This window comes from Macrosteles quadrilineatus, unplaced genomic scaffold (genome assembly GCF_028750875.1).
Source record: "Macrosteles quadrilineatus isolate MER2022 unplaced genomic scaffold, UCM_ALF_1.0 Scaffold_2__2_contigs__length_208266976, whole genome shotgun sequence".
Taxonomy (NCBI): domain Eukaryota; kingdom Metazoa; phylum Arthropoda; class Insecta; order Hemiptera; family Cicadellidae; genus Macrosteles; species Macrosteles quadrilineatus.
This window is the reverse complement of record NW_026542595.1, coordinates 107648109-107663554: the sequence shown is the minus strand read 5'-3', so window position 1 is coordinate 107663554 and position 15446 is coordinate 107648109. Positions and strand designations below refer to the sequence as shown.

Sequence of the window (15446 nt, the reverse complement as noted above, 5' to 3'; positions counted from 1 at the left end):
TATAGTTTCAATATAAATAAAGTAAAATGATATATATCTTGATCCCTATTATAGTCTATATTTATTATTATGTAAAAAAAACATCTTTAAGGAAAGTTATTGTTAAAACTATTGTAGCTGTTTGACAATTTGTATAACAATTGTGTTTTAAAATACTTAGTTTAATTGTTAATAAGTTTTTATCATTTAAATTAGTAAAAGTTGTATAAAAATTTTGGTTTTAGCAAAATTTCTATATAGGAAATAAGCTAATATATTATAATAAGACCTAGAACCAATTTTATTTTGATAACCCTAGAGGCTACCAACATAGCTGAACCAAGAGTTTTATAAAGTAAAACAGGTTTTTAACCTAAAAATAATTTAGTAGATTAAAACATTATTGTGTGCCAAATAGTTACTTCTATGTTATTTTTATGGAGAAAATTGTAAACTGTTATAGTTTGCTTATATCATTTTATACAATTAAAGTTAAAAATACTTTTACTACTCTCTGCTGTAGCAACCCTAAGCGTTTGTTAAATTTAATGATATTTAAATTAGGGATAAATATTTTTAGTAAAAATATAAGTTAAAATTTGCTTAGTTTTAACTGGACAAATAACTTAGTTGGGGGTGGGTTAATTAGTTAAGTGTATGTTTTTATGTAAAAATATATGTGTAGGGATTTAGTGGACCCTAAAATAAAAGTGGATACCTAAAAATATTTGTGATATTTAAACTTTAGACATTATATATGTTTTTATATGGTTATATAAAATAATGATCCTACTATAAACTTAAACCTGTGTCACCTAAGTGAAAATATATTTAATAAATTTACCAATTTTCTTCTAAATCGGCCTCAATTCCTTCATCTTCTTCTATTTCTTCTTCCTCCTCTTCTTCCTCCTCTTCTAGTTCGTGGCTGCATTCAGCCACATATTCTTTATATTGTCCATAATAGACAGTCAATACTTCCTCTGCTGTCATATCGCTGCATCTATAAATCATATAAAAGAGTATTAGAATCAGTATAAAGTTAAAAACTCTTGAGAAATAAATTTTATAAATTAAGTTTAGAGATACATACTGGCAACATAGGGAGAGCCATTCTCCCCAGTGCTCTTCAATAGAGCAACAAAAGACGTTGCGGCGACAGCTCCAGCACACACCATTAGGCATCTTGTTAGAAAATGATGATAGTAACAGATAATATTGCTTTGGAGAGGAGGGGAAATAGTGACAGATAATACTGTCTTAGGAAGGAGGTGGAAAATGTGGTTAACTCAGATGTTCCCTCCCTCCAATCATATATATATAAGCTGTAGCTGCTATATGGATTATTGTTATGTTAGTTTTCATCATAGCTAATATGGTGTTATTCTTCATACTACTTGTATTGAGACTACTAATCAGCTCTGAAGCAGTTGATGAAAATCTGCCCCCAAATGGTCAAGTAAGTAGTACTATATAATTATACAACTTTAGATAAATAATTAAAAGTAGCTTTGTGTTTTTTAATATATTTATTATAAAATAATTATTTATTTTTAATTAGGAAAAGCTCTTTGTTAGTGTTTTTTATCAATGAATATGTTTTTATAGGATAGGGCAACAATAGAAGGAGATACAAGAGATGAAAGAGAACGATCAATTTTGGAAACTGTAAGTAAACTATTATTCATCTTTATTTATATTTGTTGTATACACATTTACTTTAATGTTTTATTATTTAACCTAAAAAGATATCACAAATTTAAAAACCTAACTGTAAACAATTTTACTAGTTCTCATTGTATATTTTTGTCTATGCTGAAGCTGTTTTTATAAATATAATAGACTGCACCCTATTGGTAATTTTAATGTATATCATAGAACCAACTTTTACCAACAGCTGACTTTAAATATTCATAAAATTTTGCCTATATGTTAATTAGGGCTGTGAGCTAAATTATAGTTTAATTTGATAGTTAATTCATAACTTTTGTATAAATATATATTTGTTATTACAGTGGGGTGGTGGTTTGGAGACCTTTTTGGATCAATATCCCTACAATGCTGACTTGGAACATTACTTCATTAATGTGCATGGGGATGTCCTTTCCTTTGTCACATTAGACTATGATAATCTAGACCTAATACCACCTATACCTACGGGCTTCTGGACAATTTCTGAGGTATGTAGGTCTCTATGTAGTTTAAGTACCTCTAATAGTAGTAGTATTAGTTTGTCTAATTCTTTATTTTTAATCTATATATGTATGGTTTTTAGGAATATGCTCAAAATAGGATTCGAGATATGTGGTCGATAAGTAACCCTCCCGAACAAACTGGAGTCCATATCATAGAGTCATCACAAGTCATCACTTTACTTCGATTAATGGTAGGTTTTATTTAAAAATATATAATCACTAGCTGTGTAATATAAAACTTTTATAGTATTTAGTTAAAACCTTATAAAACAGTTGGTTTATGTATTCTTAGATATGCTCACTATTATATATAACTTAATTTATGTTGTTTGTTTTAAACCAATATAATAATCAATAAAAGGATTAATTATCTGTATCTACTAGTTAACCCTAATATATCCTATCACATGAGATGCACTTTAACAAAATTAAACCACCAGTGGTGACAAATAAAACATAATAGGCCTACTTTTATTTTTACTATCAGTTTTATCTATCAATTATATACTAAATCTTGACTAAAAATGCTTATTTAAAAATATAATTTCCCACGTATATACAACACTATTTCAAGGTCTTTTTCCTAGTTATCAGAAATCAAAAAACCAAAAGATAAAAAGTTTATAATTTTATCCGATATACAGACAAAACTCTAATTTTATTTATATAGATAGTGTCTCTCTTTTAAAAAGTATTTTTTATTAATCATAATATGTTTTTTATAGAGAAATGGTGCATCTATAACTCTGAAGAACGTCAACTGCTTGCAAGACCTAATGTTCGGCAAGCACCTATATCAAAAAGGATTGTCTTTAACTCACACTTAAGAGATATGTTAAGAGAGGCTGAATCTTCTGTTCTTGTTGTAAGTAGAAGCTTTATATAGATAAACTTCTACTTATCTAAGTGTTTAATTCAACTTATTAGGTTTTTAATTCTACTTATGTTTTCAGCCATTTGTTGCTATGGAGACAGATAGTTTTTTTCAAAACGATTTTGGCCATCTTCTCATTTTAGAAGCTAACCCGCTTTTACCGCCTCGCTCCCCGCCACATGTATTAAGCAACTTTTATCCGATTACCTGGGTAAGCTATATAACTTGAATATATATAATTAGATTTTTACAATATATCAAGATTAAGTATTTTTGTCACCTCTCATATCTTAAACTTTACTCTAAATCAAATATATTTTACTAAACCTTTTATTTAGACAGATTTTACACAGTAATCAATTACACAAGAGCTTTAAGAATTTGTTTTTAGTTTTGATGACTATAGTGAGGTGATTAAGTTAACTCTTTAAAAGTTATTAGTATTTATAATTTAAGCAACAAACATATTTATAATCTATATAAATAATATGTTGCAAACTAGTCTTATACTCTTAGGCTCTGCTCTAGCTGTTTTAAAAGTTTCTAGATTATTGTTTATATTTTAATCAGCTATATAATTTAATTATTTGTTTTTTAGCAAACGGCGCAACAACTAATACATGAAATACAAATACAAGGAGCAGGTCCCTCTAATTGTATAGTTATCATACATGAAAACATTGATGGATATAATTGGCAATTGATCAGAATGTATACACTTCAAGACAACCCTATTTGGGCTTGGCAAACAACAACAAGGCGTTTTACAGCTAATACAAACTGGATACACATAAATGATCACATCTATAACTATTTAGTAACTCCTATACAAAACAACTCACCAGCTAGTTCACCATCAAGCCCAAATTCAAGCATCATAGATTCACCACCTTCAAGCCCTGGATCTGTAGTTCCACCAAGTCAGAGTTCAAGAGATTCCTTCTTTCAAGATGATCTTGATATTCTAAGATCAGCTGTAAGTATATTTATAGATTAGAATTAGTTAGAGTTTGTTAAACAAGATTTTAAATTCTACTTATTTTAATAGCTTTTTTTCTATTACAAACCAATCACAAAGTTCTACATTTCAAACAAGTTCTATTTATCTCAACTATACTATATATATATATACTTGATCATAGTTTGTGATTTAATTTTTATTTATAAGAGAGCCTTATAATTTCAGAAAGCTACAACATATAATGTTAAGCATGATTAAACACACAGGTGTATATATTTAGACTACACAGATATTCCTAACCAACAAAATGTTTTGACAAAAAATTCTTTTAGAGTTATATAATATTACTAGTTCAAATATGGTAATAATATTATTTCCTTCTATTTACAGAGTAGACAAAATGAACAAAGAAGAGCTATAAATAATGTAAGTTATAGTTTTCCTTATATAATACATATCTTAGATATTAAATAATCCTAGGTATGTAACAGAGTTTTATGATAAAAAATATTAAAACTTTAATTTTAGTTTAAGGTTGTAATTTAAAAAAAGTCTAGCAACCAACAGATGAGTTGATTTCAATAATAGTTAAACTAACAGTTAGTTATTATTATTCTATTTTTAATAAGCTTTATTTTTACAGATATCTGAGAGTTCTTCACCACCACCCACTAGACGTAGGCGGCTAAATACAGAACGAGTGCTTTTACCCCGTGGAGACTCAGTAATAATATTACTAGTTCAAATATGGTAATAATATTATTTCCTTCTATTTACAGAGTAGACAAAATGAACAAAGAAGAGCTATAAATAATGTAAGTTATAGTTTTCCTTATATAATACATATCTTAGATATTAAATAATCCTAGGTATGTAACAGAGTTTTATGATAAAAAAATATTAAAACTTTAATTTTAGTTTAAGGTTGTAATTTTAAAAAAGTCTAGCAACCAACAGATGAGTTGATTTCAATAATAGTTAAACTAACAGTTAGTTATTATTATTCTATTTTTAATAAGCTTTATTTTTACAGATATCTGAGAGTTCTTCACCACCACCCACTAGACGTAGGCGGCTAAATACAGAACGAGTGCTTTTACCCCGTGGAGACTCAGTAAGAAAACAATACAACAAATATTTACTAGGATTATATTATAACCATTTTATGTTTCAGATTAACAGATCAAATAACTTTGGCCTTTGGTTCGTACACACAAGAGGGATAGTTCTTCACATTTTTTCGGTAAAATACATTTTAAATATTTTTAAAACAATATTAAAATATAATTTATATTATATATGTTTATACTGTATATCATTATTTAGCTAAGATTGTGTTTCAGGAAGAAGTTATAGCTAGACTTGCTATACCCACCAACTTCCGGCAAGTAGACCAAGATTATGCTGAGAGGTGTGTAAGCGAGCTTTATACAACAGCTTTGCAGGAGCTGTTAGTTGAGGATTATTATATAACTTCAAGGATTAATGATGTTACCTGTGTTCTACGAATTCTTATGGTGAGTTATATAGAGACAAAAAGATTTTTATAGTTTAAGAGAATCTTATACCTATTTACATTTTAAACTATTTGTTTCAGAGAGATGGTGTGTTTTATGAGAGGGACCTAACAAACATCCCTTCAGCTTCAATCCCTATTTCTGGATTTCCACATGAAGAAATTACAAATATGATAATACTGGAACCTTCAAGTTTTCTACGAATGTTTTCATCAGAACATGTAGGTAGCATTACCTAAACAATTTAATATTATTTTAATAACACCCCGCCTATTACTAATACTAATTTTATTTTCAACAGCTCTCACCAACAATAGTTTCTGTTGTTAGACCCTCATTAGTAGTACCTCCTATTACACCTCATTCAATACCTTCAACTTCAGCTGTAGCCCAGGCATCCTCAACCGATGGAATTTGGCTATCTGTAGATAGGTCGTCGTCTAATACACGAGCTAATGTTGCAATGCGGCGAGCAATGACTGCTGAATTAGCTGGACCATCCCAACCTTCCAGACGAGTACAACCTGTAGTAAGTATTTTAACATTACAAGACATATGTGCTGAGACAGCTGGTTTTTATTTTTGGTTTCCATGGAAATAATTGAATGTAAATAAACTAATACTAAAGAAAGAAAGTTGATACAATTTTAACTCTTTATTTATTCTACATTTATTAACTTAAAACTTAATTTAAAGCAGGATAACCAAACATAACTTTACTTATCCACGGATATCACAATATGGTAGCAGAGCGTGGTTTCCTGCTTTAACTTTTTACAACTTTCTAAACTTAACTTCTTTACTCAAAATTGTTACAACTTCCAACTTTGAACTTCACTTTCCTGAATAACAAAGAATGACTTCAAGATGGGACCTTCGATTGAAATCTGCCTTACTACGACTGAAGACTTATACTACTGATACAAATGCATTCTTGGAGACTACAGACTTAACAGAACTACAACTTCAAACACGACTACGGACTTTGACAAGCTTTGTAAAGAGAGTGGAAGAAATTCAAAAACGTTTGGACACCGAGCCTATTACTGAAGATGGACAAACTGAAGGACCCACCACAGAGGACGACTTCATAAATACTATGATGGACTGTGAGGAGGTGCTTGCACAGCTTACGGTAAGACTAGATATTTCTCAAACTAATAAGTCACAGGCAACAGTGCCTGATACGTCTACCGTTCAGCCAATACCAACTATACAGCACCAGTATGTTCAACTACCAAAGTTGGTATTACCAACCTTCCAAGGGGACATGCTACGGTGGCAGGAGTTTTGGGATAGTTTTGAGTCTGCCATTCATAGCCACCCCACACTCAGTAACGTTGACAAATTTAACTATTTGATTGCACAATTAAAAGGTGACGCTAAACGTTGCATCGCTGGACTCCCCATTACAGATCTAAACTATGATATTGCTATTACCTTGTTGAAAGACAGATTTGCTAAGAAACAGGTAATAGTGAATTCTCATTACTGTGCCTTGAGGGATATGCCACCTATCAAGTCCAGTGACACGGTAACACTAAGGCGAGGATTTGACAACATTGAGAAACATATGCGTTGTCTTCAAGCCTTAGGTGAAGACGTTACTTCTAACTACTTTGTTTCTCAAATTTTCAGTAAGCTGCCCTATGAGATTGTTTTGAAAGTTGAAGAAATGAATATTTCTGGGGAATTGGATGTTAAAACTTTGTGCAAATTTGTAAATAACTTAATTTCGATTCGGGAGAAAGCAGAGCAACTGACGACCTCAACACCTAGCACTTCATCTTACTCTAATAGTTTTGTTACTGTTCCCAATCCACAGGCGGACACTAAGAGGTTGACAACTACCCACTCACTCGTGGGAAACGATAAATTAAATTGTATTTTTTGTGAAGGAACACATTGGAATGACCAATGTACAAAATATCAATCTGCTGAGGCACGTAAGAAAGCAATTCAAGGTAGGTGCTACGTATGTTTAAGTAAGGGACACACTGTGAAATTTTGTAAATCACATAAAAGGTGTGTTTACTGTAAACAACAGAATAATCACAATAGAAGCTTATGTACCAAACAGTTTCCTACAGACCAAATTTCTAGAAACACCATCAAAGTAGACACCCGATCAACTAATCATGCCAAAGCTTTGCCTGCAAGTAACTTCAACCCGAGCAAGGTACCTATAGATACCGAAGAGTCTGCTTTAATTTCTATGTCGGAGAGTGTTATTCTTCAAACTGCAACTATTACTTTGCGTAATGCTGATACTAAACAAGAAACGCGTTGTGGTGTTCTTTTTGATAGTGGTAGTCAGAGGTCTTATGTGTGTCAGAGGTATAATCGAACGAGTGAGTTTTTCAGACAGAAACGATGGAGTCCTTCACTATATACCTCATCACCCTATTATCACTGAGTCGAAAACCTCAACTAAACTTAGGATAGTGTATGACGCGTCAGCAAAAACCAGAAAAGGCAACAATAGTCTTAATGATTGTCTTTACCGTGGACCTGTAATTTTGGAAAACCTATGTAGTTTACTTTTACGTTTTAGAATGAATGCTATTGGAATTATTGCTGATATTGAGAAGGCATTCCTTCAAATAAATCTTCAAACTCCAGATAGAGATGTAACTAGATTTCTGTGGCTCAAAGATCCTTTGTCAGCACCTACTAAGGATAATATTGAGGAGTATCGATTTTGTAGGGTTCCGTTTAAACAACAGAATAATCACAATAGAAGCTTATGTACCAAACAGTTTCCTACAGACCAAATTTCTAGAAACACCATCAAAGTAGACACCCGATCAACTAATCATGCCAAAGCTTTGCCTGCAAGTAACTTCAACCCGAGCAAGGTACCTATAGATACCGAAGAGTCTGCTTTAATTTCTATGTCGGAGAGTGTTATTCTTCAAACTGCAACTATTACTTTGCGTAATGCTGATACTAAACAAGAAACGCGTTGTGGTGTTCTTTTTGATAGTGGTAGTCAGAGGTCTTATGTGTGTCAGAGGTATAATCGAACGAGTGAGTTTTTCAGACAGAAACGATGGAGTCCTTCACTATATACCTCATCACCCTATTATCACTGAGTCGAAAACCTCAACTAAACTTAGGATAGTGTATGACGCGTCAGCAAAAACCAGAAAAGGCAACAATAGTCTTAATGATTGTCTTTACCGTGGACCTGTAATTTTGGAAAACCTATGTAGTTTACTTTTACGTTTTAGAATGAATGCTATTGGAATTATTGCTGATATTGAGAAGGCATTCCTTCAAATAAATCTTCAAACTCCAGATAGAGATGTAACTAGATTTCTGTGGCTCAAAGATCCTTTGTCAGCACCTACTAAGGATAATATTGAGGAGTATCGATTTTGTAGGGTTCCGTTTGGAATCATATCCAGTCCATTTTTACTCAGTGCTACTGTTTTTCATCATTTGTCAAATTGTGAACTTGATAATCTTAATGAAAGGTTGAAGTCTTCATTTTATGTTGATAATGTGGTTACCGGATGTGACACAGATCAAGAGGCCACAACACTATTTACAACTGCTTCTAGTTTGTTCTCTGATATTAACATGAACCTTAGATGTTGGTCTTCAAACTCAAAGACACTAATGACACAAATACCAATGGAAAAAACTACAACTGAGAATCCTACTGATGTTAATGTTCTTGGATTAAGATGGAACACCAATCTTGACAATCTTCACATAAAACCTGTTAACAATGACAGAAACAAACCTATTTCAAAAAGACAAGTTTTAAGTACTATATCATCCGTTTTTGATCCCTTAGGGTTATTATCCCCTGTAACACTGAAGGCTAAAATCTTTCTCAAACAGATGTGGGAAGACAATTTGGATTGGGACGAATTACTAGATGAGCCTAAATGTAGGGAATGGAATATTATATGTGATGATATTATTAAAGTAACTGAAGTTTCTATTCCTCGATTCGCAGGATTACGAGCAGATCATGTAGAGCTCCATTGTTTTACGGATGCATCAAAGGATGTATATTCGTGTGCTGTGTATATCAAATTAATTAGTAAGGAGACTGTCAAAGTGACTCTCATGTTTTGTAAAAGCCATTTAACCCCAAAGTCAAAGCCGAAAATTACCTTTCCAAGACTCGAACTTTTAGGAGTGTTGATTGGAACAAGAGCATTACGTTTTGTGGAAGAATCCTTAAAATTTCCTGTTGTAAATAAGATACTGTGGACTGATTCACAATGCGTGTTACGTTGGATTAGCACAACAAAGCTGCTTCCTAAGTTTGTGGAGAGAAGAGTAATGGAGATCAAAACCAACACCGAGACGCAATTTAGATACGTTCCTACTGACGAAAATCCAGCTGATATGGCGACTCGAGGTAAAACGGTGGATAATCTGAAACACTGCAATGAATGGTGGTCAGGTCCACAATGGATGTCTTGTAGTCAAGACTTGTGGCCGGATTGGTCTTCTGATTTTAACAAGCCATTAACTGAAGACGATATGGTTGAAACTATTGAAGAAAACGTCGTCACCTTGACTACAAAGACCGAAGACGTAAGTGAAACTAGTAGTCCTTTTGGCATAGATATACAAAGGTTTTCATTACTTTCGAAACTGATTTTGACAACAGTTTTTTGTAAAAGGTTTATAAGTGGATGCAGACGGAATAAACAACCAAATCATGTTATTCCTACATCTGAAGAACTCAAAGATGCTCGTTTATCGTGGATCAAACATGTTCAAAACACTTGTTTTAGTGAAACACTAAGTAATATAAGAGATGGTAGGTATGATAGATTGCAGAATCAACTTGGCCTATTCGTTGATATGAATGGACTTATCAGATGTAAGGGTAGGATCTCAAATGCAGACCTTGAAGAATATTGCAAGTTCCCTATACTTCTACCAAAGAACGATTTATTTACTCAACTGCTCATAGAAGAGTGTCACTGTAAGATTTTTCACATGGGAGTGCAACAAACTCTCTCGGAACTTCGGAAATCCTTTTGGATAATCCATGGCAGAGCTGAAGTCAACAGAGTTTTGCGAAAATGTTTGAAATGTTTAAAATACGAAGGTGGACCATACAAGCTGCCCCAAATACCCTCGCTTCCAACAGAACGGGTGACTGAAAGTATACCTTTCCAATTTACAGGACTTGACTACTTTGGCCCTCTCTACATTAAATCCTTTCAAGCTTCTAGAGTTGAAGTTTCAAAAGTTTACGGTTGCATATTCACCTGTTTAGTCACGAGAGCTGTTCATTTAGAGATCACCAATAACTTGTCGTCAGAAGAATTCTTACTATCTCTCAGGAGGTTTGTGGGAAGAAGAGGTACTCCGAAGAAGATTTACTTGGACAACGCTACTCAGTTTAAGAGGGCTTCCTCGTTCTTGAATGATATGTTTGTTGAACATCTCGCTACACCAGAATTACTGTCTTATGTAAGTGAAAACCACATCGAATTTACTTACATCCCAGAGTTTGCACCTTGGATGGGAGGAATGTACGAGAGGTTGATATCTTTGATAAAGAGATGTTTAAGAAAGAGTATTGGTTCAGTTACTCTGACTAAATCACAACTCGACACTGTGATGATTGAAATAGAAGCTGTTGTCAACTCAAGACCACTAGTTTATGTATCTTCCTCAGATCAAAGTTTGACTGACTTTATTATAACTCCTGGCCACTTCCTTAATTTCCATGGAAAAAAATGGTTTTGTAAATAGTTTGAATGAATGTCAAGAAAACGACATGGAGTTTATTTCTAAAGTGACTGAATCGGACTTATTAAAGATGTGGAAAAAGGGAACCAACAACTTAAATAGCTTTTGGAAGATTTGGAAGAAAGACTATCTGTTGAGTTTAAGGGAGAGAACTCAACATAATATCAAACAAGGAAGAATTCTGTCAACCCAACATCCACAAGTTGGTGATGTAGTTCATGTTCACGACACATTACCCAGAGGGACATGGCGACTTGGGAAAATAGAAGTCCTTAACGTCAGTGCTGATGGAAACGTAAGAAGTGCCAAATTAAAGTTAGGATCTGGGAAATACATCACCAGACCTATTAACTTGTTGTATCCCATTGAAGTCTCTGACGTGAATTCCGGAAAGAAAAAAGGGGCCCAGAACAACTAACTAATGATGTGGGAGTGTGCTGAGACAGCTGGTTTTTATTTTTGGTTTCCATGGAAATAATTGAATGTAAATAAACTAATACTAAAGAAAGAAAGTTGATACAATTTTAACTCTTTATTTATTCTACATTTATTAACTTAAAACTTAATTTAAAGCAGGAAAACCAAACATAACTTTACTTATCCACGGATATCACAATAACATATAAGTGTAATACTAATAGCCTGTAAGAACAAACTCAAAATCAAATCATTCAACTCAACATACTTTTTATTTTACTAATGTAGTTAGATAATTACCAAAGAAGTTAGATAATTATCAACCACCTTCAAGTCAAACCTACTATATTTAGTAGCTTTTAATGATAAAGTTAAGCCCTCTTTTAGCTGTTTTTAACATCAGATAGATAAATTATCGTTTGTTCCACATTTATTATAAACATCCAATACTACTACATATTTAATATTCTTTTATGCTCAACAGTAAGGTTCTGTTTAATAAAACATACATGTAGAAACAAGTACAAATTATTATAGTATTTTAACAAAATCAATTTAATTAACTCGACATTTTTTTATTTTTACTGATGTAATCAAGTAATTACTACCTAAGCTATTACTAATACTTATTTTGTTTTCAATAGCCATCTTCCGATATAGCTAATATCGTTAGACCTACAATACCTTCAACTTCAGCTATATCCCAGACACCTTCAACAGTGAATACCCCAGCTGGTGTTGCTAGACAGCAGACAGCAACAGCTGATGAATTAGCTGGACCATCCCAACCTTCCAGACGAGTACAACCTGTAGTAAGTATTTTAACATTACAAGACATATAAGTGTAATACTAATAGCCTGTAAGAACAAACTCAAAATCAAATCATTCAACTCAACATACTTTTTATTTTACTAATGTAGTTAGATAATTACCAAAGAAGTTAGATAATTATCAACCACCTTCAAGTCAAACCTACTATATTTAGTAGCTTTTAATGATAAAGTTAAGCCCTCTTTTAGCTGTTTTTAACATCAGATAGATAAATTATCGTTTGTTCCACATTTATTATAAACATCCAATACTACTACATATTTAACATTCTTTTATGCTCAACAGTAAGGTTCTGTTTAATAAAACATACTTGTATAAACAAGTACAAATTATTATAGTATTTTAACAAAATCAATTTAATTAACTCGACATTTTTTTATTTTTACTGATGTAATCAAGTAATTACTACCTAAGCTATTACTAATACTTATTTTGTTTTCAATAGCCATCTTCCGATATAACTAATATCATTAGACCTACAATACCTTTAACTTCAGCTATATCCCAAACACCTTCAACAGTGAATACTCCAGCTGATGTTGCTAGACAGCAGCCAACAGCTGATGAATTAGCCGGTCCATCACAATCTCCCCAACATATACAACCTGTAATAAGTATTTTAACATTACAAGACATATAAGTGTAATACTGATAGCCTGTAAGAACAAACTCAAAATCAAATCATTCAACTCAACATACTTTTTATTTTTGCTGATATAGTTAAGTAATTACTTCAATGGTTTTAACTCTACTAAACATATTAGCTTCCTAAGCTTGCTTTAGTTACTAATGATAAATTTCTTATATATACAACAAATAAAAGTGTTGAGATACAATTACAGCTATTAGATTTTTTCTGTTATTATTTATCTCTTTTTTAAAGATTTAAAAATAAAACACCACATTTATCAAACTTATTAATCTTTATAGCTATTAATCTAATAAACTGTTACACTTAAATAGAGTTGCATTAGTTAACTAATCACAAAGTTACTTCAACACATATATTTTTAGTTCTAATAAGTTTTACATTCCAACAGTGGGCTACACCTGGTTTATAAAACCATATTATTTTCCACTTATTGGGACTTGATATAGTACTTAAACAAATATTTCACCTATACAAATCTATAGAAAGAATATTAGTTAAACACTACATTATTAAATCTACAAATGTTTATATAAATCTGTAGTATATGTTTTTATAACAGAGTTTTATTCAGTTATTTTTATTCCTTCAAACAATAAATTTAAATTAGAAGAGAAAGCTACCCCAGTTTTATATGATACAGATTAACTAGTAAATGAGTGATCCAAATATAATATTACCTTGATGATAAATCAACTATATATTGAAGTAAATAAAAATCAGCTTAATATATATGTTTCTATTTTCAGAATTCTACTTCAACTATACCTGAAACACGTGAATGTCGCAGCTGCCGGCAGAGCGCTCGCCTTGAAACCTTTCGCAGGAGGTTACTTCAAAGGGTAGGTATCCTTTAAAGAGAAATTAAGTATAAATAAATTAATATGTTTACACTAAACTTTCCACACAAAATTTAACTATTGTTTACCTCCAACTTGAGAGAGATTTATTATATACTACTGTAATAAATTTTACTAACCAGCTGATTTATGGTTTATACTATTTTATATAAATAGATAAAAACATTAATTCTTGTATAATATCTTTCAGGCTATGAATAACCCGGAATTTACCCTACCTGCAGCTGCAGCTGGTAGGATTGCTACGCTACGAACCGAACTCCTAGCTGTAGCTAGCTTAGCCGGAAATACATTAGAGGGTTATTCAAATGCTTGTGGACTACAGCCAGCAGTTATATCAGCTCTATGGGAGGACCTCCGTAACACTTTAGAAGGTGTATTGAGGCAGACTACCGGCCAAATAGACACTATGATATCAGAACGAGTTCCACGACCATCAAATCCCCCAATTAATTCGGTAACGTGTCAAATTTGCCTAGAGAATGCCCCCACAGTTGCTTTACAACCATGTGGGCATACCCTGTGCCCTAATTGCGCGCACAGGGTATATAGATGTCCCTTTTGCAGAAAATTTATAGCCGATAGGCTAAATATATATTTCTCTGAGTAAAATCTACTGTTTTTATTTAACCTCAAAAACCCTTTATTGTTAATACATTTGTATTATAATACAAATTTCAAAATAGTAATAGTTTTAATAAATAGTTACTTCTAACACTTACCCATAATAGAAGCTGTAACATTGATCTCACATTGAACTACACAAGTGTTGAACTACACAAACAAGCTACACTGTAGAGGTCGCTCCAATGTCATATAATCAGTTGTTACACTAATTAACAAAGCATTGGTTTGAGGTCACGTAATCAACCAAGATAGTAAGAATCACTGCTACATTAAAGAAAGCTCTGACAACTTAGACTAAAACATTTATACAAGATGTACATATAGTACAAGTAATACATAGTAAATCTTATATATTTATACATTTATTACTGCATCAACACTAGTACTCTAGTATAATAGACCTGTTTCACTTGTGGTTACATACATAAATTCATATAACCCGCTAAGGATCAAACCTATGAACCTCTCACTATACAAAAAACAACCTAAGTAACTCGTTTAGCATAGATTAGATGTAAGTTTGACATATGATATTTAATAGCCTTTACAAAGACCATTTTTATACTCAGTGGTAAACTTAAGCCTTCTTTCAGCTGTTTTTAACATCAGATACAATTATCATTTGTTTCATCACACTATAGCATATATAGAATAACCTCCAATACTACTACACATTTAACATTCTTTTATGATCAACGGTAAAATTCCACTTAAGCCCTCTTTCAGCTGATTTATATTTATTATACACTATAAAATAACCTCCAACATTTACCAATTATGATCAACAGTAAGGTTTAAGCAT

General features: G+C 32.1%; 1 protein-coding gene and 2 long non-coding RNA genes across 3 annotated transcripts; 1 reads left to right on the top strand and 2 right to left on the bottom strand.

Moving 5' to 3' along the window:
* Positions 1-865: 865 nt before the first annotated feature.
* Positions 866-6044, bottom strand: LOC128988151 (uncharacterized). Its single transcript, XR_008490336.1, has 3 exons — positions 5898-6044; positions 3891-4022; positions 866-982 (listed from the first exon to the last, which is right to left on the bottom strand). It is a non-coding gene; the product is annotated as an uncharacterized LOC128988151 (long non-coding RNA).
* A 4315-nt stretch (positions 6045-10359) lies between these two features.
* Positions 10360-11262, top strand: LOC128984743 (uncharacterized). Its single transcript, XM_054404090.1, has one exon. The coding sequence runs from the start codon at positions 10360-10362 to the stop codon at positions 11260-11262; it is 903 nt and encodes a 300-aa protein (XP_054260065.1).
* Positions 11263-12967: 1705 nt separating this feature from the next.
* On the bottom strand, positions 12968-14815 carry LOC128984284 (uncharacterized). The gene is made up of 3 exons (XR_008489988.1): positions 14740-14815; positions 13926-14008; positions 12968-13113 (listed from the first exon to the last, which is right to left on the bottom strand). It is a non-coding gene; the product is annotated as an uncharacterized LOC128984284 (long non-coding RNA).
* Between the last annotated feature and the right edge of the window lie 631 nt (positions 14816-15446).